Below are 22,129 nucleotides of genomic sequence, written 5' to 3' on the forward strand. Positions count from 1 at the left end.
ATATGGTGCATAGCATAACTATCATACCAACACATGACACATCAATAGTATAGTAATACATAATTATGACGAACCAGCTATATCCAATAAGATTGAGATACAATTAATAGATTCATATTATATTCTATCATGTACTATTCATATTTATAATCACATAATCCATATCAAAACCTTACTATCACAAATCAATTACTAATCATTTATTTTTGGATTTTCAATTATAACATAATTAAATAATCAATGTGTTCCATTTAAATCATTCGACAGTAATTAAAACTTAAGCTGTTAAATATTTTCCCTAATATTATTGATTTACAATTAGTAAATGAAAATGTTTTCAATTGAAAGAATCATTTTATGGTCCATTTGGTTTGAAAAATTAAATCTTATGATTGAATATATATAGAGTTGTGATCAATGTCGAACCAATTTTAAAGACCGAACTAGAGATCAAATCTGGGCCATTAGATCTAGTTTTTTTAATGAGATGTGCTGCTGTGAAAATTTTTTCTACTTCATTACTAGCTCGTTTTACTTCATTGTATAGGTTTATTACTTCATTCTGTATGTAATACCTTGAAAATACAACATGATTTTACTTGCTTCCAGTAGGTTTTGAAATGATTCAACATATGCTTCATTCAAATTCATTGACGTGGGTTTTTGCTTGATTAACATTTAAATATGCAATTTATTCAAGTAAGTTTATTACTTCATTCAGAAACGTTATTACTTTATTGGATAAGATTTTTACTTCATTCCGGTAGGACTTCAAATGCTTCTACACATACTTCATTCCAATAATTTATTACTCCCTCCGTCTCACTTTAGGAGTCCCGGTTTACCATTTTTGGGTGTCCCACTTTAGGAGTCCCGGTTGGAATATTCCATAAATGGTATTAGGCCCCACATTCCACTAACCTTTTTCCACTCATATTTTATTATAAAACTAATACTCCCTCCGTCCCACTTAAAATGCAACATTTGGGAATCGGCACGAGATTTTATGTAGTGTTGTTTTGTGAGTGAAAGAAGAGAGATGAAAAAGTAGAGATAGAGTTGTTTCCATTTTAGAAAACGTTTTATTTTTAATGGGACAACCAAAAAAGGAAAACGTTTCATTTTTAGTGGGACAGAGGGAGTATAAAATAGTATGACACACATTCCACTATCTTTTTTCACCAACTTTCCTTTACATTTCTTAATAAGCACGTGGTTGGATGTACGTTGTAACTTTAAAATTAGTTGTTATACTAGTACACCCCTATATATATATATATATATATTATATTTGGTTTGCGAGACTGAATCTCACAATTTAATTTAAAATGGATAATTATATGATGATAAATCATACACTTCAACTAAACTAATCTTACAACTTAATCTTAAACGGATAGTCATATGATAATGAGTCATAACAACTGAGGTCATCCACATCCTTATCTCTTATTCATCTCTTAATCATCTCATTCTTTAACTATTCATGGGCCCCCTACTGTACTTTTCACCTCATCTCTTAACTAATAGACAACACCTGCATCCCTCCATCTCTTAACCATCCCATCCCTTAGTTATTCATTCAATTTCATTTTTTATTTTTAATTCCAACAAATTCAATTAATAAAAACAAACTTCATTAAATAAAATAAAAGTTACAATTTAAAAGCCTAAAAAATAAAAAAATACATAATTTAAAATCCTAAAAAATAAAAAAAATACATACTTAAAATCCTAAAAAAAATTAAAAATACATAATTTAAAATACTCTAAATTAAATTATGGAAACTACTCCGCCGGCGGTCCCAATGACTGCGGAGCATCTTCACGTTGCGGCAAAAGGTCTTCTTCGGCCTTCGTGCGTTGTAAAGTTCGGTGACTTTTTCCTAGAAACACAAGCGGGTTTGTTGATTCCCGACGACAGGATCATACGAGACGGTGATCCAAGCGTCGTACAGAGCCAACGTCTCCTTTTGGCTGTATGGATGACGGCCAGCGTCCACCAGAACCTCGTCGTCGCCCTCTTCCTCCTCGGCCACCTCGGCATTGACGCCGATCCTGCCGGAGCCTCCACCTATCGGTCGGTATCCCAAAGTGCGTTCATCCGAAAAATTCTCCGGAATTTGGGATAATCCCGGTGATTGCCCGTACCTCTCGGGGGAGGGACGAGAGTATGCATCCACATCAAAATGTGTTGTTTGGTACGCCGCCGGAGTCGTCGAGCCTTGGGTGCCCGACGACGAACCAATATCGGTAGTACCCAAAAACGTTGTACATGCCCGCCCAATCGCCAAACGAGTTCAAGTCAAACCTGTCGGAGCCGCGGCCGCCGCCGCCGGAGTTTCCATCGCCGGACATTTTTTCAAAAATTAGAGAGAAAAGGGAGAAGATATTTGAGAGAAGATATTTGAGAGAAGAATAGATGAGTGTAGTGTTTGTGTGTAGAATGGAGAATGGAAGATTAAGGGAGTATTTATAGAATATTAAAAGAAAATTTTTTAAAAAAATTCGACCATTTGAACGGTCATATGACTGTTTGTAAAAAAAATTTAATTTTTTTAATTTTTTTTTTATTTCGAAAAATAGGATTTAAAAAAATAATAATAAATATATGACGTCATAATTACAACGCCCACTCGCGGGCCAGCGAGTGGGCGTCACGCCTAGCGCCAGCGCGCGCCACGTGGCGAGATAGCTCGTGCCCAGCCTCTTCCGCGCGCGACGAGACGTCCCGTCTCTGCGGGACGAGATGCGTTTTGCAACGCGGTCTCGCCGCCGACCCGTCTCGGCGGGACGAGATCGAGCCAGTGGCGAGCTGCGCTGCTGATGCTCTGAACGACATCTAATTGGAATTAATATTGTGTGTGCCAAACAACAAGATTTCCGCTCCTATTTTTGCCTTTCTTGAATAGTCTCAATTTTCTTAGCTGATTGATGAAGTGTTGACTAGTATAAATACAAGCGAAGGTCCATTATGTACGTGTTTGATAATGATAATACATAATCAGATACTCTATTCGTCCCATTAAATATGAAATATTTGGTTTTCAGCGTGGGATTTTATGTAATATTGTTTTATGAGTTAATTAATAGAGAATAAAGTAAGAGAGAGAAAATAAAGAGAGTGTTGTTTTCAATTTTAGAAATGATTCATTTTTAATAAGAGAAAAAGAAAAAAAAAATTATTTCATTTCTAATAGGACAGAATCAATATTTAAAATTTAAATTATGCAAAAAAAAAGTGTAGATCAGAATCCCAGAGGCCAAAACCTAGATGAGGAATGATCGATTTCGTGTGAATGAAATCGACGTCAGATTATCACGAAATCAATCATCTACAGCAGAGGAAGAGTACACAGCAACATCAACAGCAAGTCAATAAGCAATGCAGCCACAAAACTTGTATTATTAACCACACAAACGCATCTCAATTTGTGATGTTCCTTCTCCTTCTGTTTGGCGGCCGCCGCGTTCTATTTCTTCTTCGTAGCAGAAGCCGCCTGCTTGAGCTGATGAGTTTCGGAATATACTGAGGTAATGAGTCTCGAACTTCGCAGCCCGTTTATTGGGGTTCCGCTTAATTGCACTACGTTTCAAGCAAGGAGCGGTAGAGATTATGCTTATCTTAGGGGAGGAGCTGCACGAAAGCCCTCCAGAAATGGTTTATCGTGTAAATGTGCCAAAAAAGTTGATTTTGTATTTTATGGTAACAAATTGAAGCATTTTTGTGGGAGAAATGCTGAGCTACTTTGGAATAAGTTGGAATTGCAGAGTGGTCGAGTGATCAGTTCCGTTAGGGAGCCAATTGTGAGGAATGAGAGACTTGTCAAATTTGTGACTCCGCTATGGGAAGAGGGTTTATTTCTGTTCAGGTGCTCCGTCTTCTTTTCGGTGATATCTGGGGTGTGCTTATTGGTTTGGTATGGGCAGTCGAAAGCGAAAGTGTATGTCGAGGCCAATTTGCTGCCATCGGTTTGTGCCCTGTTGAGTGATCATCTTCAGAGGGAGCTTGATTTTGGTAAGGTTCGCAGAATCTCGCCTTTAAGTATTACTTTGGAATCGTGCTCGATTGGGCCTCACAGTGAAGAGTTCTCTTGTGGTGAGGTTCCCACTGTCAAGCTGCGTATTCGTCCGTTTGCAAGCCTCAGAAGGGGGAAAATAGTTATTGATGCTGTTTTGTCCAGTCCAAGTTTGTTGGTAGCACAGAAAAAGAACTATACTTGGTTGGGAATACCCTATTTGGAAGGAGTACCACAGAGGCACTTGTCCGCTGAAGAAGGAATTGATCATCGTACAAGAACAAGGAGACTTGCAAGGGAGGAAGCCATGGTTCGCTGGGAAAGGGAAAGAGATGATGCAGCTAAATCATCTGCTGAGAATGGTTATATCATTTCGGAGTGTGAATCTGTCCAACCCGAGGATGACTCTTTCAAGGAGCATATGGCTCGACCAACAAGGACAAGGCTAGGGACTCTCGATACTTTCCCTTATACAGATGAGAAATTGCAGTGGAGAGACCATCACTGTATGGATGCTGGTGTAGAGTATGATTTGAAGCATGCTGATTTAGAGAGATCATTTGGTGCAAAAGTTTCAAGCCTTGAAAACAGCATGTGGTCCAGGATAGTGCCTGGATCTATGAGGCAGAAATTCAAGAGGAAGGCCAATTGTAGGGATTTATCTATGAGTAATATTGCTTCTAAAAGGCGACTCCTTGAATGCAGTGCATTTGCAGCTTGTTCATTTTTCAAAGGAAAATCACTGGGAAACTCAGGAAGCTGTGCTAATGGATCTGTATGCTTTGATTTTCCTAGGATGGATTCTTCCATGAGAAGCAGTGATGATGCTGGTCCTTCTTATTCTGCGGGGACCCAGTTCAAAGAAAATCAGAGAGCTATGGATCATGATCTAAAGGTTGACCGTAGTGTTGGTGGTAAAAACGTTGAAGTTGTTGAAGATTTACTGACAAACAAGGATGTGTTCGAAGCGGACAACAAACTGAAGACTGATTTTGTTTCTAGAGTAATTTTAGAAATTCCATCTAGGAATCAGATGGATAGAGCTCGAGATCCATTTCTCTTTACTTCGAAGAGACTTAGTAAATTTACAAACTCTGGTGATAAATTTTCAACAGTAAAAAGTGTAAGAGGAATAACAAACACCAACAATTGTGAAACAGATAATGAATATTTTGAAAGAGATGATACAATCCATGCTGATGTCAGATTGGTCAAGAAGGTGAAGAATGTTGAAGGTGACATTTCGGATACTCAAGGCTTTGGTGCCTTGGGTAGTTCTACTATTACTGAAGTTGATTCTTCAAGTTCATCTAGCATTTTGGGAAAAGTTGCACCAATGGGTTTACAATCAAGCCCATCCCCTGCCCTTAAAAACATCGCATACGTGTGGTCTCTTATACTTGACAATCCTTGGCAAAGGCTGAAGTCGGAGATCAAAGAGGGATTTGAACAAATATCCACAGAAATAGTCGACGAGATGGGTGAAGTAAATACTTCAGGCATAGAGAAAATGATTCCTGTAGTCCTTGACTCGGTACATTTTAAAGGCGGCACTCTTATGCTGCTTGCATATGGTGATGCAGAACCAAGGTAATAATAGCGGTGTGAAGGATCAATTCAAATTCCCGTTTGCTGCCTAGGCTATTTCATAAGGAAGTCATCAATGTATCATCATCATGTTCTTTGGAGCGTATGATGCTTGGCTTTACTCATCTGAAACTATACTTTTTTCGTTAAAGATTTCAAAATCCTAAGTATCTTTTGATATAGTATCTTGCTTGTCTTTTTCAATTGAAAATACATTTTTAAGGAAAAAAATTGAAACGTTAATTATATGGTCGTTCATCCTCTATTTGAGTACGGATCATACGTTTATAGCCATGTCTTATGCTGATTTTCTTACAGATGCGGGATTCCTTACTCCAAGTATTTGGTTGTGATTGTTGTTCCTTTTATAGAGAAATGGAAGTTTCCAGTGGGCATGTGAAGTTCCAGAATCACTACGGGCGTGTACATGTGCAGCTTAGTGGAAATTGTAAGACGTGGAGATCAGATTTTATGTCGGAAGACGGTGGATGGTTGTCAACTGATGTTTACGTTGATATCATTGAACAGAAATGGCATGCCAATTTGAAAATTGCAAATCTCTTTGTTCCAGTAAGTCCATTGAAAATGTGAACTTCTAGAATCTAGCTTCATTTACTTTTGAGGAGTATATGCTGTCCCCATCTCAACCAGACTATCCTAATATTTATATCTTTGTGTTTTAGCTTTTTGAGCGGATATTAGACCTTCCGATTTCATGGTCTAAAGGAAGAGCTAGTGGCGAGGTGCTTCTCTGACTTCATAATTTCTCTTCTAAATTGAATCTAGTTACATGTGATAAGCATAACCCCTTCATAGTGATGCTGGATTTATGCTAATAAGTAGTAGCATTATTATTTTGTTATTTTCATATATACAAATCTGTAGACCCATACTAGATCCATCTTTATGTTTGATGTAGCATTTTAGTTTTGCATGTAAAAAGCCCAAAAAACTGATGATGTTACAGTTACTCATAATTTCTCTTGATTCAGTTTCCACTTTCTCTTTCTGTCTGATACATAATTATGTTGTTGGAGTTGTTTGAACCCATGTAGTTGCACTACTGGGTGTGGGCGGTTGATTTAGGATAAGGTTTGTTATTTGTTAACTGAAGATAATTGCTCTGGAGCTATTGCGGGGTAAAAGTTTATATGTGATTTTTGTCTTTGTTATCCCCTGTCCAACAGAGGACCCAAATTTTGATCAAAACAGAAGTTTGTATTTTTCCTGGTCTTTGAGCATTTGACATTTCTATTGTACCAGGAAAGTTTATAGTCCCCACTCCCTAGATGTTCAGTATGAAGGAAAATAAGTTCAGAAAATAAATTTGTCTAAGAAACAATACAATTTTATAAATTAAGAGTGGTTTGTTTACTTCTGGTCATCAGAGGACTCTAATCAGAGTGAACAAAAGTTTGTCATATTTCATGGTCGCTTGACATGTTAGTGATACCAGGAAACATGTGCTGTTCAGACTGAAAAAAAGTAGTTGCAATATTAAATTTCTCCAAGAAACAGCACTGGATGTGGAATTGTTTTTTATTTCAATCAAGGAAGTTCCATTTTTTGTTTTTGAGTTGGGGGATGGTGGGATTGAGATTTGTACCTTGGTCACTGACCCAGACAAAGGGGAGGAATATCATTAATGTACATTGCTTATGTCAATCAAACAAGTTTTAAATGTATAATGATTTTCAAGATCTTATCCTTGACTAGATATTTTTTTATGCACACTGGGCATGTCATCTCAGAACTCTGCTACACAGAATTATTCTTGAATAACTCACCTCTTTCTAAACGTGACTCTTTAGGAAAAATTAAAGATTCTACTCAATAATTAAGTGCATGCAAGCAGAAGAGTATGGAAGTACTCCCTCCGTCCTGCCTCAAGTGTGGCACTCCTTTTGGGCACGAGATTTTAGGAAGTGTTGTTTAGTGGTTAAATAAAGAGAAAATACAGTAGGAGATAAAAGAGTAGAGAGAAGAGGAGAAATAATAAAGTAACAGAGATAAAAAAAAAGTGTTGGTTTTTTCCAAAAAGGGATATGCATCACTTTAGTTGGGATAGCCCAAAAAGGAATACAAATCACTTGAGGTGGGACAGAGGGAGTATATTTTTTAATAGAATTGTTTATGTATATATGTATGATCATCAGTCTGAAACTCTTCCCCCCTTGTACTTCTTGGGTCCAGAAACTGTTTCATGGTAATTTTCCCTTTCACAGGGTTAGTTTCTTGATATAAGTTTGTCATAGTTATTTTTTGTATGCCATGAAAATCACTGGTTCGTTTGTCCATTTTCTAAAGTAAGCTGATGCTAAAGTGGGTTGAGTTCATCTTATTGCAGTGCTCAATAGTTAAATCCCTTTCCTGTCAATTGTCAAAGCTTATGCTTACCTACTTATGCACTGACCAGACATCCAGTACTCTTCTGTTGTTTCTTTATTAATTAGCAGACTCTTCAGAAGACACGAAATACAAAACTAGATTGTCTTAAAGTTAATAATTCCAAAATGCCACGTCAAAAGATATTTAGGGTCATTTTTGTTTATTTAGATTGCCATGTCCTATGACATTTCTCCCAACTGGTTCGTGATTATAAAATTTTCTTAGAAGGAAAGTTCTGCCACAAGATGTCATAAAATCTGATGAATGTTATCTGAGCTTGTACGTCGGTTGTTAACAGATTCACATATGCATGTCAAGAGGAGAAAGCTTGCCTAATCTTCATGGACAACTTGATGTGACAGGGTTGGCCTTTCACATATATGATGCTCCATCAGCATTTTCTGTACGTTGCTACTATTTATCCCTATCTTTTTTATTACGTCTCTTATTTCTTGGACTGTTTTAGGATTGTTTTTGTTCATCAGATTAGTAAACATCATTACAGCTGTGTTACGATGCTCAGTGGTCATGAAAAATTATTGCATTTGCAATCAGATGCATGATCAGCCTTCTTTCATTCTCGATCTTAAATTTGTTATCTGTGATAAGAAGTTACTATGAAATCAATTGTGTCACGTCTTCCAAGAGGATTTTATGGTTTGGATGAGTTGAAGCTCGTCGTATTCATAGGGTTAATTATTGTAAATGTCCTTCCATAGAGCCTTATCTGCTTTGCTAGACATGTCTACCATTTACTCCTTTTTCCTAAACAATAATATAACCAACCTCCTGTGGAACCTTACATTGCACATCTATGTGATTAGTGGTCAGACAAGATTGTCTGTGTAAAATTATAAATAGAAAATACATATAAAGAACTTTGAATTCGGTAAATTAAATTTAACCTGCAGTGTTTGAGTATTATCTTATAAATGGAAAATAGCACCACAAGATCGACATGCTACTGCTTAAACTTCTTAAGTTCTACTCAACTACTCATACTCCAGTTCTTGTAGATCTCTCATATTAATCTCAAGGTGTAGCTTAAAATATTAGTTACTTTCTCGAATATAATTTTACATTCTGTCATGTCAGATGAATGATTCCTGTATTGAGATTGAATGATCAATAGTATCTCATGTCAATTTCTTTAAGTACATGAAATGGCCTGGTATTTCTTATGATTGCCTATTCAATGATATGAAGAATCAGAAGAGAAATTTGAGTTGCTTCATTGCTTATGTTTCAATTATTGTCGTTGTTGAAGTATCTTTTTCCTACCTGCTGTATGGATATTTTAAAGGTTATACGCCACTATTGTGTACAGGATGTTTATGCAAGCTTGTTTTTCCGAGCCCAGCGGATATTTTTGCATAATGCCAGGGGATGGTTTGGTGATATTCCTTTAGAAGCATCTGGGGATTTCGGCATTGATCCAGAGCAAGGAGAATATCATGTAATGTGTCAGGTATATCAATCTATTGATTCTCTTTTATTGATGAGAACATTGGATACAGTTATAATAATCTGATTGATGCGCTTCGGAACTGAGCGCTGGGATTTGCATTCTCTGGAGCGGTTTTTATTTGCTTTCCTCTAGAAAGCTGAAATTATTGACAATGTGATACTTCATGTTTGCATTGCAGGTTCCATCAGTAGAAGTAAATGGTTTGATGAAAACATTCAAGATGAAGCCACTGTTGTTTCCAGTATGTGTCTCAATTTTCCTCTAAATGATTAAATTCATTAGTCTTTTGAATATTGATGCCTTTCTTAATTTCTTCTTTCTGTTTGTCATCATAAATGTATGTTTGTTTGCACAACCACTAATTACTACGAAAATCCTGTTCTGAGTTCTGAATTTCCAGAATGGAGCAAGTAGTATGATATATGAAGTTCCCAACCTGTTAAGCTTTACCAAAATACCAGTCATTTTTACTGATGGATTGTAATCATGTTGCTGTTATGTATATGTGGCTGTTGAATGCACAGCGTTTAATTTATTGGTTGTATTTGGTTTAGATCTTTCAAAATCTAAACCAATCATACCTGGATCATCAATAATTGTTATGTAGAGTGTGAATCAATCAATCAAATCAACACGACTACTTTTACAATCTTCTGGATTATCTACCCTGCTACATGGCGATGTTAGGTTGTGCTTAACTCCACCTATGGTGTCATATGACTCATATCATAGAGATGTAGCTTGTGTATGTGACTCTGATAGAGTGAGCATGTAGAACGAAGAAGAAAACAGAATACTGTATGCTCCTCTGAAGGGGCCAGGAAGACGCACCAATCTCAACTAAATTCATTAATAGAGATGATCCCTAATAACAGAAAGGAGAACCAAAAATATAGACTAACAAAACCCTAATCCTAGGCCCATGCAAAACAGGCTTCATTCCTTTACTTGGACACTACATAAACTGACTCCAAATAATTAAAGGAAATACTCTTAGTTACTCCCTCTGCCCCCCATTAATTGGCACCGGTTGACTTGGCACAGGTTTTAATAAATATAGTGGAAAGTGGGTGGAAACAGATAGTGGATTGTGGGTCCTACTTTTATATATTAATTTTATAATAAAATGTGAGTGGAATGAGTTAGTGGAATGTGGGGTCCATTACCAAAAGTAGTAAAAAGTAAAGATGCCAAATAATGGGGGACGGATAAAAAAGGAAATTGGTGCCAACTAATGGGGGCGTAGGGAGTAATTCAGTGCTACTGTGCGATTCCTGCGAACGTAAACCTTCTAGGGACACACTCAATCTCACCTGGACAGCTCCTATGTCTGTTCGACCATGCCCCTGCCGCACAACATGGCTTTTCCTAACATGGTTTTGATGCCGAGTTTCTCTTTTTTGTGGGTTCTAGACCTCTAGTCGTAATTGTTCTACACATTGCTGCTATTGACTTGTGCTGTGCCCATAAGTATATGGACCTAGGGTTTGTCTAGAATTTTGTCAGTTTCCCTTTTCATAGGACTATGGTTTCCTAAGCTTCACCATTAAGAAATATAATCTATAGTTTCACAAATACTTTGCGGCCTCTTCAGAGGAGAATTCAGTTCTTTTATCTGTTATTTTGTTGGCTTCATATTCTCAATCACCTTACCTCTATCAGATTCTAGGTCCCTGAAAGTAAACACTGAACCATAGCACAAAGACTCCTGTCTCTACCACTACTACAACTAAATTTTCTGTGTTGTTACCTTTATCAAAAGTAAGCAATCGTTACTCCATACCCCTATTTCCTCATGAAGTCAACCTAAAAACCATTACCTGTTTGCATTTGCAAGTACGTAGACATAGTGCTGAAGTACATGCATAAATGTTTATGCATAAACTTGGTTTGCGGACGCATGTATCTATCTTCTGTTTGTTTTTATGCATTGTTGACTATCTTTTCCGCTAATTGTGAGAACTCTTCTATTAGATACTCCTGGATTGATTTTTCGCTGAGCATTGGTCTTGGTCTATTTCCATTTCCTGGTGCCACTTTATTGAGGTTGGCCCTCCCGTTTTTCAAAACCAACCTAATGAGTTTTCACCATTCACCAGCTGGCAGGATCAGTAACATCTGTGTTCAACTGTCAAGGCCCCTTGGATGCTCCTGTTTTTGTTGGGAGTGCATTGGTCTCGAGGAAAATTATTCATTTATCTGCTGATTCTGCCCAATCAGCTGCATATGAGGCAATGGTGATTAATAAAGAGGCTGGAGCAGTTGCAGCTATTGATCATGTTCCACTTTCCTATGTTTCTGCCAATTTTACCTTTAACACTGATAATTGTGTGAGTAATTATTAAATAGTAATCAGTGGTTCATAGTTTGACGAAGTTCTCTATCTTTTTTCTAACAACACATGCTTATTTTCCCGCTTGCATATGGTAGGTCGCTGATCTGTATGGCATCAGAGCTACACTTGTTGATGGTGGCGAGATTCGTGGAGCCGGGAATGCATGGATTTGTCCCGAGGTAGAAGTATAGTTAGTTTATTTTCTTCCTTAAATTACACTTAGGTATTTCGGGTTTGATCTAACGATAATAAGCGTATTATTGTAGGGTGGGGTTGATGAGACAGCAATGGATATCAACTTTTCAGGAAACTTGTGCTTTGACAAAATTGTGCATCGCTATATACCTGGTTACCTCCAAACTATGCCATTTAAGTTAGGGGATCTGAATGGAGAAACAAAAGTTTCTGGCTCATTGTTAAGACCGTAAGATTTCATGCTGTCTCTTTGTGTAAGTTGATGGAATCGGCTATCTTGTCTAGATAGACTGATATTTCCTGGAGATGTTTGTTCACAGGTTTTGTAAATGGGAAATTTCTTTATGGATGTAGGAGATTTGATATCAAATGGATTGCTCCGAAAGCGGAGGGGTCACTTTCCGACGCCCGTGGAGATGTGATTATCTCACACGATCACATTTGTGTTAGTTCTTCATCTGCTGCTTTTGAGTTGTACACAAGAGTGCTAACATCATATCCTGATGAAAACCAGTTATGCTGGACAAAGAAAGTGGTTAACATGCCTTTCTCTGTCGAAGGAGTTGAACTAGATCTACGGATGCGCAATTTTGAATTTTGCAACTTGGTTTCTTCCTATACATTTGATTCTTTGAGGCCCATTCATTTGAAAGCAACTGGAAAAATTAAGTTTCAAGGGAAGATCAACAAGAATTCCCACAGCCAAGTTTCGCAGTCTGATACAAACTCAGAAATGATACCAAAGGAAGGTGATGATAATGAAAAAAGTATTTCTGGTGATATTTCAATCTCAGGTCTAAAACTCAATCAATTGATGTTGGCTCCTCAACTTGCTGGAGTGCTCAATATAACATCTAAGGGTATGAAGGTTTGTCTCACATCCATTTGCTTGATGAATAGTTATTATTTTAGGCTTAATCATGTTTTGTCCCCAACTTTTAGCATTTTTTATAGCGAATGATGGTCCACAACATTTTTTATTAGAGGACTTATGTGATGTTGCTGATGTTAGGGACTTTTGTGACGTCGCAAATGTTAGGTTGATATCTTAATTATTCCTTTTTCCCATAACACGTCTTTTAGTGAGTCAGGGGGGTCTCAAAGAGAAATGCTAAATCTGCTGTATTAGAGGACTGATTCATTGTTCCGTTGCCGGATTATGTTAAGTGGAACGAAAATCAAACTTTTCGCAAAGTTGAAGGGTCTCAATGAGAAATGCTACATGTTTTGTATTAGAGGACTTCTGTGATGCCTCTAATGTTTGGTGGAACTTCTTTCTATTGTATAATGATGCCATGTAGCTGGTGAGGGGTTCAAAAATCCACCAAAAAAACCCAGATAGCCAACCTAATGTTCCATCACCGAATGATGACAAGCGAGACATGAAATTTTATTCTTTGAGAGAAAAAATAAGCTGCGAACTTTTTTTTTTTTGAAAATGCTAAAAGTTGATGACTCAAAACATGATTACCCGCATTTCTTATTAGTAATCCTTCAAGACTCGATATGTTGGCTCTAGATACTCATGCTTAAAATGGGTTCAGCTCTGACATGTGACTGCTAGCTCAAGTAGCTGGAGGATGTGTTTAGATAATGAGTATCTTCTCCGTATATGAAGCCAAAAATACCGATAAATCTTCCAGTATCTCCTTTTTTTCCGGTCATGCAGTTGGATGCTACTGGCCGGCCAGATGAAAGTCTTGCGGTTGAAATTGTAGGACCTTTGCAATCTACTTCTGAAGACAACCTTGCGGGAAAATTGCTCTCTTTTTCTTTGCAGAAAGGTCACCTGAAAGCTAATGCCTGCTATCGACCACTGCACTCAACTACCTTAGAGGTCCATTCTACTGTTTCCTAGTAACTTCCTTTTCTTTAACTTATATTTCCTTGTGACTTTTTACCATGCACAGATTTCCTTGATACTTATACAATGTGTTTTTCCTTGTGCAATCAGGTTCGCCATCTGCCACTGGATGAGCTGGAGCTAGCATCACTCCGTGGAGCAATTTCAAGAGTAAACTTCTTGTTGGAGTGCTAAATAGTATTTTTGGTGCCACTGGTTATAGAATGCTTTGAATTTTTGTTTATATATATGTATTTGTTATTATTATTATTCTATTATATTAGACTCATTACTTTGTTTAGTTATTCTTTTTAAGTTTGCATATTAACTTTTCCAGAACTTGCCTAGGTTATTGGTTTTTTTCTTTTATTTGCTTACCTGTGTTACTGAAAAATGTTTGTTTGATTTGACTGGATAAATAGCAGTCTTAAAGTGGAAAAATGCTAAGTATTATTCCCACACGAAGTTTGTGAATAAGTACTTATTGTGTATGTTGAGCAGAACCTCTTATCTTTTATTTTTATTAAAATTTTCCCATTTTTAGGCCGAGCTGCAGTTAAATTTTCAAAAACGAAGGGGACATGGTGTATTATCTGTTCTTCGCCCAAAATTCAGTGGTGTGTTGGGTGAAGCTCTAGATGTGGCTGCCAGATGGAGTGGGGATGTGGTCAGTACCTTTGTCATATCTATTTCAAATTCTCTGGTTTTTGTTTTAGATCCTCACTTCAAGGACTAGCAACAGTTCTTTGAAATTACTGCAACTTTTGGTTAAGGATATTACTGTTGGCAATAACTCCACTGAAGACATTAGGTTGTTGTATATATTTAATGTTTAATTATAAGTTTAGTTTTAACATATTAGAACTCCATCTTAAATGAGCTGGAAATGTGAGTTTGCTATTATCTACTTAATGGAGAACATAATCACCTCCCCCCATGATAAGACAAGGTAGACTTTTGCTATGTATTGAGAAATTTTGAGAAATGGAGCTGTGCTGACCGTCTTAACATTTTTCTTTTGTCTTCGAGAGGGTATAAGATTCTCTTTTTGAAAACCTGAGAATATTGCAAACCTCATTTGTGCTTTATCAGGTCAATTTGGCTGGCGCCTGGAAACAAGTTGCATTTTGTATTTTTCCTTGAGGCAGATTGGGTTCTCAATAAGAGGAGCACAGTAATATCTCATGAATTCGTTATTTTTTAATAACATAATATGATTGAATATAAGGCACAGGTTGATTTTGTGTATCCTTGGGCTAACTGATGTAGTTGAATTGTTTTGCTTTGAACTGTACACCGTACTAGTTTTATGGATTGGTTGATTAAAAAATATCATATTGCATAGCTGAAGGAAGCATTATGCTGTCTTTTAGTCTACATAAATAGAATAAGATGGTTGATCATATTTGTTTCTGGTCTATTCATAATTTGATAGATCACAGTTGAACAAGCAATCTTGGAGCAGAGCAATAGCAAATATGAACTACAAGGGGAGTATGTATTGCCTGGTTCCCGCGACCGAAACCCGGCTGGAAAAGAAAAAGGCAGCCTGTTTCAGAAAGTAATGACTGGTCATCTTGGGAGTATGATCTCTTCTATGGGTAGATGGAGAATGAGATTAGAGGTCCCTAATGCTGAGATTGCTGAGATGCTTCCGCTTGCTAGGCTTCTTTCTCGAAGTTCAGATCCTGCTGTTCAATCTAGATCGAAGGTTGTGGCTACTTTTGTGATATCTCGAAATATTAATTTGTGTTAAACTGTCTCACTGCTAACTGTGAGAGCAGCCCTGCCATCTCTGCCAGAAACTTAATTTACTTATGTGGTGACATGCATGCCCTAAACTCGTTAAGCAGTGATTAGCAGCCCTGCCATCTCTGCCAGAAACTTAATTTACTTATGTGGTGACATGCATGCCCCCTAAACTCTTTAAGCAGTGATCTAGTCATGGTAACTATATTTGAATAGATGAACTTATATATTGCTTGCATTGGTTTGGAAATGGCTCTCGATTTAGGGACTTCAGATGATTTATCAATGTCAGTTTTTTTGCCCGTGATTTGTATTGAATTACCACCTCATCTTAAAGCTTAACACTGTTATTTAGTTTTTTGCTATTTTCAAAACTCCCTGTGCAGACATATTACTTTGTATTAGTCTTTGCACATGAAAATCATTTATTAATTGGTACTCCTAGTAGTTAAACTTTTAGACATGGTTTTTTGCTTGGAATGGAATGATCACCTCATCTAGAAGCTCTTAAGTTGTTAAAGACATATACCGTTTTATATTTTTTCTCTTCAACCATTTCGATGGATATCAGATGAAAAAATAGTGTCAAGGGACAGTATTAAACATGAAATTTTAAAGCTGGTTTACTGAGTTGATAACTGTAGACTGATAACATGTTCTCTTGAGGTTGACTCCTTTCTGTTATTTGAATTGTTTGGAGGAGTTTCTTTGCCTCATGATACTTTTGCAAGCCTTGATTGTGAAATAACTAGTCTAGCTTTTATCAGTAGTAGCAAATTATCCCTTTACCCTATTGATTCTATTTCCTATTTTGTCTCCATTACTTTTTCTAGTCTAACAATACACTTGATGAGTTCTACAGTTTTTAATATGCACGTCCTTTTCTTATACAGGATCTTTTCATACAAAGTTTGCAATCAGTTGGAATGTGTGCCGAAAATCTTAAAAAGCTGCTCGAGGTACGTTTAACTTGCAGAGATATTAAGTTTTTATCTACTGGAATATCTAGGGCCCCGAAATTGGAATTACTTAAATGGTGTTTCCTTGCTCCTGTTCATTTTGTTCTCAAATTTATCTAATTTTGTGAAACCTTAAAGGAATTTCATGGTCATTGTGCCACATCGTATGAAGTTGTACTGGACGATTTTGACCTTCCCGGTTTAGCTGAACTTAAAGGTCGCTGGCGTGGTTCTTTGGATGCAAGCGGGGGAGGCAATGGGGATACAATGGTAATAACTCTGACAATTTCCACCTTGTGCTTTCATGGGTGTGATAACTGTGTAAAGTTCTTTTCTTCAATCAGGCTTCCCATCCAAGTTTGTAACTAAGAGCTTCTTTGATATTGATCAAAAGATATGGACAAGAAGTAGATTAGTTTAGGATTACTCTTTAATCTAGAATTTTATCTTTATGTTTGGACTTTGGAGTCTAGTTATTAATTCATGTTTATCTCTAGTTAGGATTTATTTTCAATTGCAAGTAGGATTGGATTGGGTTTGTTTTTGGAGATTTAGTTTGAGTAGGAGTCTTATGAAAGTCTCTATAAATTCTTCTCACACATTTGAAGAGAGCTATCCAAGGGATCAAATAGTTGTGTCCGGCAAGTGCCGTGAGGTTGGACTTTTGCCTTTCTTGGTTAAGGATTAAACCCTTCCGTTTTATCTATTTTAGTTGCTATCTTTCATTCCATAATCCCCACATCACATTATTATACGTTGGGCAATTTATCTTGATTCATTCAGCCCATTTATCATGCCTGTAGTGAGATATGTTTCGTATGCACCCGCTTAATTAAGTGCCTTCCCTGCACCCATCTCTATTACTCCAGCAGCCCTTGTTATTTCTTGTGGCTCTATAAGCAGCTTGTCAGTTCCAGCACCTTTCGCTCTATATCATTCTCCTTGCCACTTTTTAGCACAGAAGCATATATTCTTCATCGATCTTCACTCTGCTGATTCCTTTTCATAATCCAATTAGCCTCATGTTCCATTATCAAAATCTTGTAATTCTGTTTCTATGCATCCTCATCAGTCATGGGTCTCTTGCTTTACATATAAAAATTTCTAGTGACTATTGAGCATAGTTGAAAGATGTTCACAAGGAACTAACTGCAATAAGATTCCTTTCTCCCAGTTTGAGCGGCTGATCCATGCCAATTTTTAACCACATAACTGATTTTGCTCCCTGTCTACTTCAGGCGGATTTTGACTTTCATGGAGAGGAATGGGAGTGGGGAACATATAATACCCAGCGTATTCTAGCAGCTGGTATGTACAGCAACACTGATGGTTTGCGTCTTGAGAAAATCTTCATCCAGAGGGACAATGCCACGGTTCATGCAGATGGAACGCTATTGGGCCCAAAGACAAATTTGCATTTTGCTGTTCTAAATTTTCCTGTCAGCTTGCTTCCAACTTTTCTTCAGGTTATCGAGAATTCAGCTACCGAAGCTGTTCAATCTCTTAGGCAGTTATTAGCACCGATCAGGGGCATCCTTCACATGGAAGGTGATCTTAAAGGCAATCTTGCAAAACCAGAATGTGATGTCCAAGTAAGGCTCCTGGATGGGGCAGTTGGGGGAATCGAACTTGGGAGGGCTGAAGTTGTTGCATCTTTAACCCCAACCACCCGCTTCCTATTTAATGCTAAATTTGAACCCATTGTTCAAAATGGCCATGTACATATTCAAGGAAGCGTTCCTTTATCACTTGTTCAGAGCAATATGCTGGAGGAAGAAAGTGCAGAAAGGGATAGGAATGAAGCCTCATGGATGCGAGATTGGGACAAGGAGAGAAATAAAGCATCCGGTGATGAGCCGAATGATCGAAAGGGATCCAGAGATAAAAGTCAAGAAGTTTGGGATACGCAATTGGCAGAAAGCCTCAGAGGTTTAAACTGGAACTTGCTGGATGCAGGAGAAGTTAGGATAGATGCTGATATCAAAGATGGTGGCATGATGTTGCTTACAGCTTTATCTCCTTATGCTAATTGGCTCCATGGCAATGCTGAAGTTATGCTTCAGGTTGATACAGCTGTTCATAACTTATGTTTATTTAACATAATACAGTATTTAACATCTTTATATTGGTTGATTTTTCACTTTTTTCAGGTAAGAGGCACAGTAGAACAACCATTACTGGATGGCTCTGCCTATTTTCACAGGGCAACTGTGTCTTCACCTGTGCTTCGGAAACCAGTCACCAATTTTGGAGGAACAGTGCTTGTAAATTCAAATAGACTGCGAATTCACTCATTGGAGGGTAAAGTTAGCAGAAAGGGAAAATTGTCACTAAAAGGGAATCTTCCGTTACGTACAAGTGAAGCATCTATCGGTGATGGACTTGACCTAAAATGTGAGGTTCTGGAAGTGCGTGCTAGGAATGTCTTGAGGTACTTTTTGTTCTAAAAGACAGGGCTTCTTCCTGTCGTGGTTTTCAGTAGGGAATCTATGTGTGTTTATTGTGTGTTTCTTTCCCTTAATCTGATCTACATAAATCTTGTGTATCAAAGTGGTCAGGTGGACTCTCAGTTGCAAATTTCTGGGTCAATTATGCAACCAAACATATCTGGAAAGATAAAGATAAGCCAAGGAGAAGTTTATCTGCCACATGACAAGGGTAGTGGAACTGCACCGTTCATTAATGATATAATAAATGAACCAAGGCCTCCAGCTGGTGCATATGGTCGCATGGTTGCTACAAAATATGTCTCACGTTTTCTCAACCTAATACCAGCATCGTTAAATAGCCCTTTCCAGCTTTCACCTGGTGAGTTTGAGTACTGAGATTTTGTAGCTGGGATTTAAGAACTTTGAATCAGTGTAATTTCTGCTTTGATGTAAGCCTAAAGATTTGCATTAACATAATTTTTTAGCGAAAGTTGCTGCTGGCTATATTACAAGGAAATGAATTGACTTTTTATCGGAAGGACTTTTTATTGCACCTCCTAGATTTAAAGTACTACTTTAAAGCTGTTACATCTAATGCTTTGACTAAATAAATTTCAAAGAGACTTTGGTACCTATATCATGCTGTATCAAAGTTTTTCATGCAAATAAAGTACCTTAAAGCTGTTACATCTAATGCTTTGACTAACTATGACTATTTGCAGCTGAACATGATGAAGCTGAAAAGGAGATGGTGCAGGTAAATGGTAAGCCGAAGCTAGATATTCGCCTTTCGGAGTTGAGGATTGCTCTTGGGCCTGAGTTGAGGATAGTTTATCCTTTGATAGTTAATTTTGCTATTAGTGGAGAGCTTGAATTAAATGGTCCAGCTCATCCAAAATGGATTAAACCAAAAGGAGCTTTAACATTTGAGAATGGTGATGTGAATCTTGTCGCGACTCAGGTAATCTTCATATACTTTTGGAAGTCGCTGAAGTTGCTGGTGCAATTCGGTGGTTTTTATGATCTATGAATGATATTATTAAAATGTAATGTTTTGATGTGTGTTATTTATTTAATTTTTTGTGTCCTTAATTTAGGTGAGGCTTAAGAGAGAGCATCTTAACGTAGCAAAATTTGAGCCTGACAATGGACTTGATCCTGCGTTGGATCTAGCCCTGGTAGGATCAGAGTGGCAGTTTAGAATTCAAAGTCGAGCTAGCAAGTGGCAGGAAAAACTGGTAGTGACTTCAACACGTTCAGTGGAGCAAGATCTCCTTTCAACAACTGAGGTAAATCCAATGCTGAAATCTCAAGTTCTTATGAAAGATTGTAACGAGCACATTGTAAAACTTGTATTGTACTTTCATGGGAAGGAATAAATGGTCTATTAACATGTGCATGTAGATGTGAATGGATGACTAATGTCTTTCTGCTGTCATACACTAATGCATTTTTATACCTGGCGTCTACACGTCATCAGCCAGTTTTTCTTGATGCCGGAATTTGTTGCTATGCACATTCTGTCAACACAACCTTTGCTGCCTTGGATAACTTTATGCTGAATTATGCATATCTGTCAGCATCTGAGAAACTGAGCTGTTGTGTCTAATTGAACAGGCTGCTAGAGTCTTTGAGAGTCAATTAGCTGAATCAATATTGGAAGGTGACGGCCAGCTTGCTTTTAAGAAGCTTGCTACTGCAACGCTCGAGACATTAATGCCAAGGATAGAGGGCAAGGGAGAATTTGGACATGCACGGTGGAGGCTGGTGTACTCTCCTCAGATTCCCAGCCTGCTCTCAGTTGACCCCACAGTCGATCCTCTTAGGTCTCTAGCTAGCAACATCTCGTTTGGAACGGAAGTTGAAATTCAGCTGGGAAAGCGTCTTCAGGTTGGTTTCACTTTCTCAAAAGAAAATAACATATGCTATTCAACACGGTCTTGTCACTGCGGTTCAAGGATTTACCGATATGTTTGAATGCAGGCTTCTGTTGTAAGGCAGATGAAGGATTCGGAGATGGCTATGCAGTGGACGTTGATCTACCAGCTGACAAGCCGTCTACGGGTACTGCTACAGTCGGCTCCATCCAAACGTCTTCTGTTTGAATATTCTACAACTTCACAGGACTAGGATAATACTCCATTATACCATGAAAATTAAGTAGAATTTAGCTAGGTAGGGGAAGTAGGCCTTCAGCTCCAAAGCTGAAGATTGTTCATGTTTAGTTTTATTCTTTGACAGTGTATATTCATTTCTTGTAAATATTGGTTCTTTGCTCAAATGAAAGCTGTAAAGGAGAGCATATGGTTGAAAGGGATTGTGGCTGGTTTCAGTATCAATCAGAAAATAGTTAGCATACAATGTGACAGCAACAATGCTTTGTGTTTAGCCAAACACAAAGTGTGTTCATGAAAGGAGCAAACATATAGATGTGAGAATACACTTACGAAGATGTGAAAAAAAAATCAAGGTAATTAATGTGACATAGATCACAATAAGCTGATATGTTGACAAAAGCTATACCAACTATCAAATTTAAATATTGTTTGTGCTGAAATAGCTTGAAGGTGGAGATTTGTAGAAATGAATGTGAAGAATTCAGGAGATAAGAGATAAGGTGATCCAACCAATTCAGCTAGGAAGCAAACTAGCCGTTTGAAAATATATCAAATTAATCGAACCACGTATTCATATTCTTAGTTATTGTTCTCGATTCATTTTCAAGCTATTGTTCCTAAGATTTAAAAATTACTTATTTTATTTATACAAAGTTATCTAAGAGCTAACGAACCAAACATTACCATGCTCAAATTTGGTTCATTAGAAAACCAGTTTCCCTAAATAAACTCAATCGAGTCATTTTCAATAAGAAAAAATAATCCCGTAATTGATGGATGGCATTAAATTTGAAATGAAATTATAGTTTTGCATTGAATTGATGGAATATATTTGCTTGGTTCTTAGGTTATGGCCTTTAAGCATAAATTTTTATTTTCTCCGACTAATGTATTACGCATAACATAAGATTTTAATATATTATGATAGGGGTGCATTAAAATGACAACATTCTTAAAATGACACTGTGACACCACGCTAGACTGCAATATTATATATGCTAGAGTGCAATAGTATAAACGCTAGACAACAATAATCTACA

General features: G+C 37.4%; 1 protein-coding gene across 2 annotated transcripts; it reads left to right on the plus strand.

Moving 5' to 3' along the window:
• Positions 1–3,260: 3,260 nt before the first annotated feature.
• LOC125217599 (protein TIC236, chloroplastic-like) lies at positions 3,261–21,311 on the plus strand. 2 transcript variants are annotated; one of them, XM_048119130.1, is made up of 24 exons: positions 3,261–5,609; positions 5,978–6,176; positions 6,290–6,349; positions 8,293–8,397; positions 9,322–9,462; positions 9,641–9,703; positions 11,562–11,792; positions 11,893–11,976; positions 12,064–12,221; positions 12,347–12,860; positions 13,662–13,829; positions 13,947–14,006; positions 14,380–14,502; positions 15,271–15,546; positions 16,478–16,543; positions 16,682–16,813; positions 17,782–18,606; positions 18,694–18,974; positions 19,095–19,351; positions 19,695–19,933; positions 20,070–20,261; positions 20,590–20,862; positions 20,956–21,109; positions 21,142–21,311. In XM_048119130.1, the coding sequence occupies exons 1-23, from the start codon at positions 3,538–3,540 to the stop codon at positions 21,100–21,102; spliced, it is 6,666 nt and encodes a 2,221-aa protein (XP_047975087.1). In that variant the 5' UTR covers positions 3,261–3,537; the 3' UTR covers positions 21,103–21,109; positions 21,142–21,311. The 2 variants fall into 2 exon arrangements, with proteins under 2 accessions (XP_047975087.1, XP_047975078.1); XM_048119121.1 differs by having other exon boundaries at positions 3,262–5,609; positions 20,956–21,311.
• Positions 21,312–22,129: the final 818 nt, after the last annotated feature.

This window comes from Salvia hispanica, chromosome 1 (assembly GCF_023119035.1).
Source record: "Salvia hispanica cultivar TCC Black 2014 chromosome 1, UniMelb_Shisp_WGS_1.0, whole genome shotgun sequence".
NCBI classification, from domain to species: Eukaryota; Viridiplantae; Streptophyta; class Magnoliopsida; order Lamiales; family Lamiaceae; genus Salvia; species Salvia hispanica.

Bases quoted from the DNA above. Each gene is read 5' to 3' on its own strand.
- LOC125217599 (XM_048119130.1), top strand. From the start codon at position 3,538: ATGAGTCTCGAACTTCGCAGCCCGTTTATTGGGGTTCCGCTTAATTGC. The intron at 11,977-12,063 runs GTAGAAGTATAG...GTATTATTGTAG, and splicing joins ATGCATGGATTTGTCCCGAG to GGTGGGGTTGATGAGACAGC. The intron at 13,830-13,946 runs GTCCATTCTACT...TTGTGCAATCAG, and splicing joins TGCACTCAACTACCTTAGAG to GTTCGCCATCTGCCACTGGA.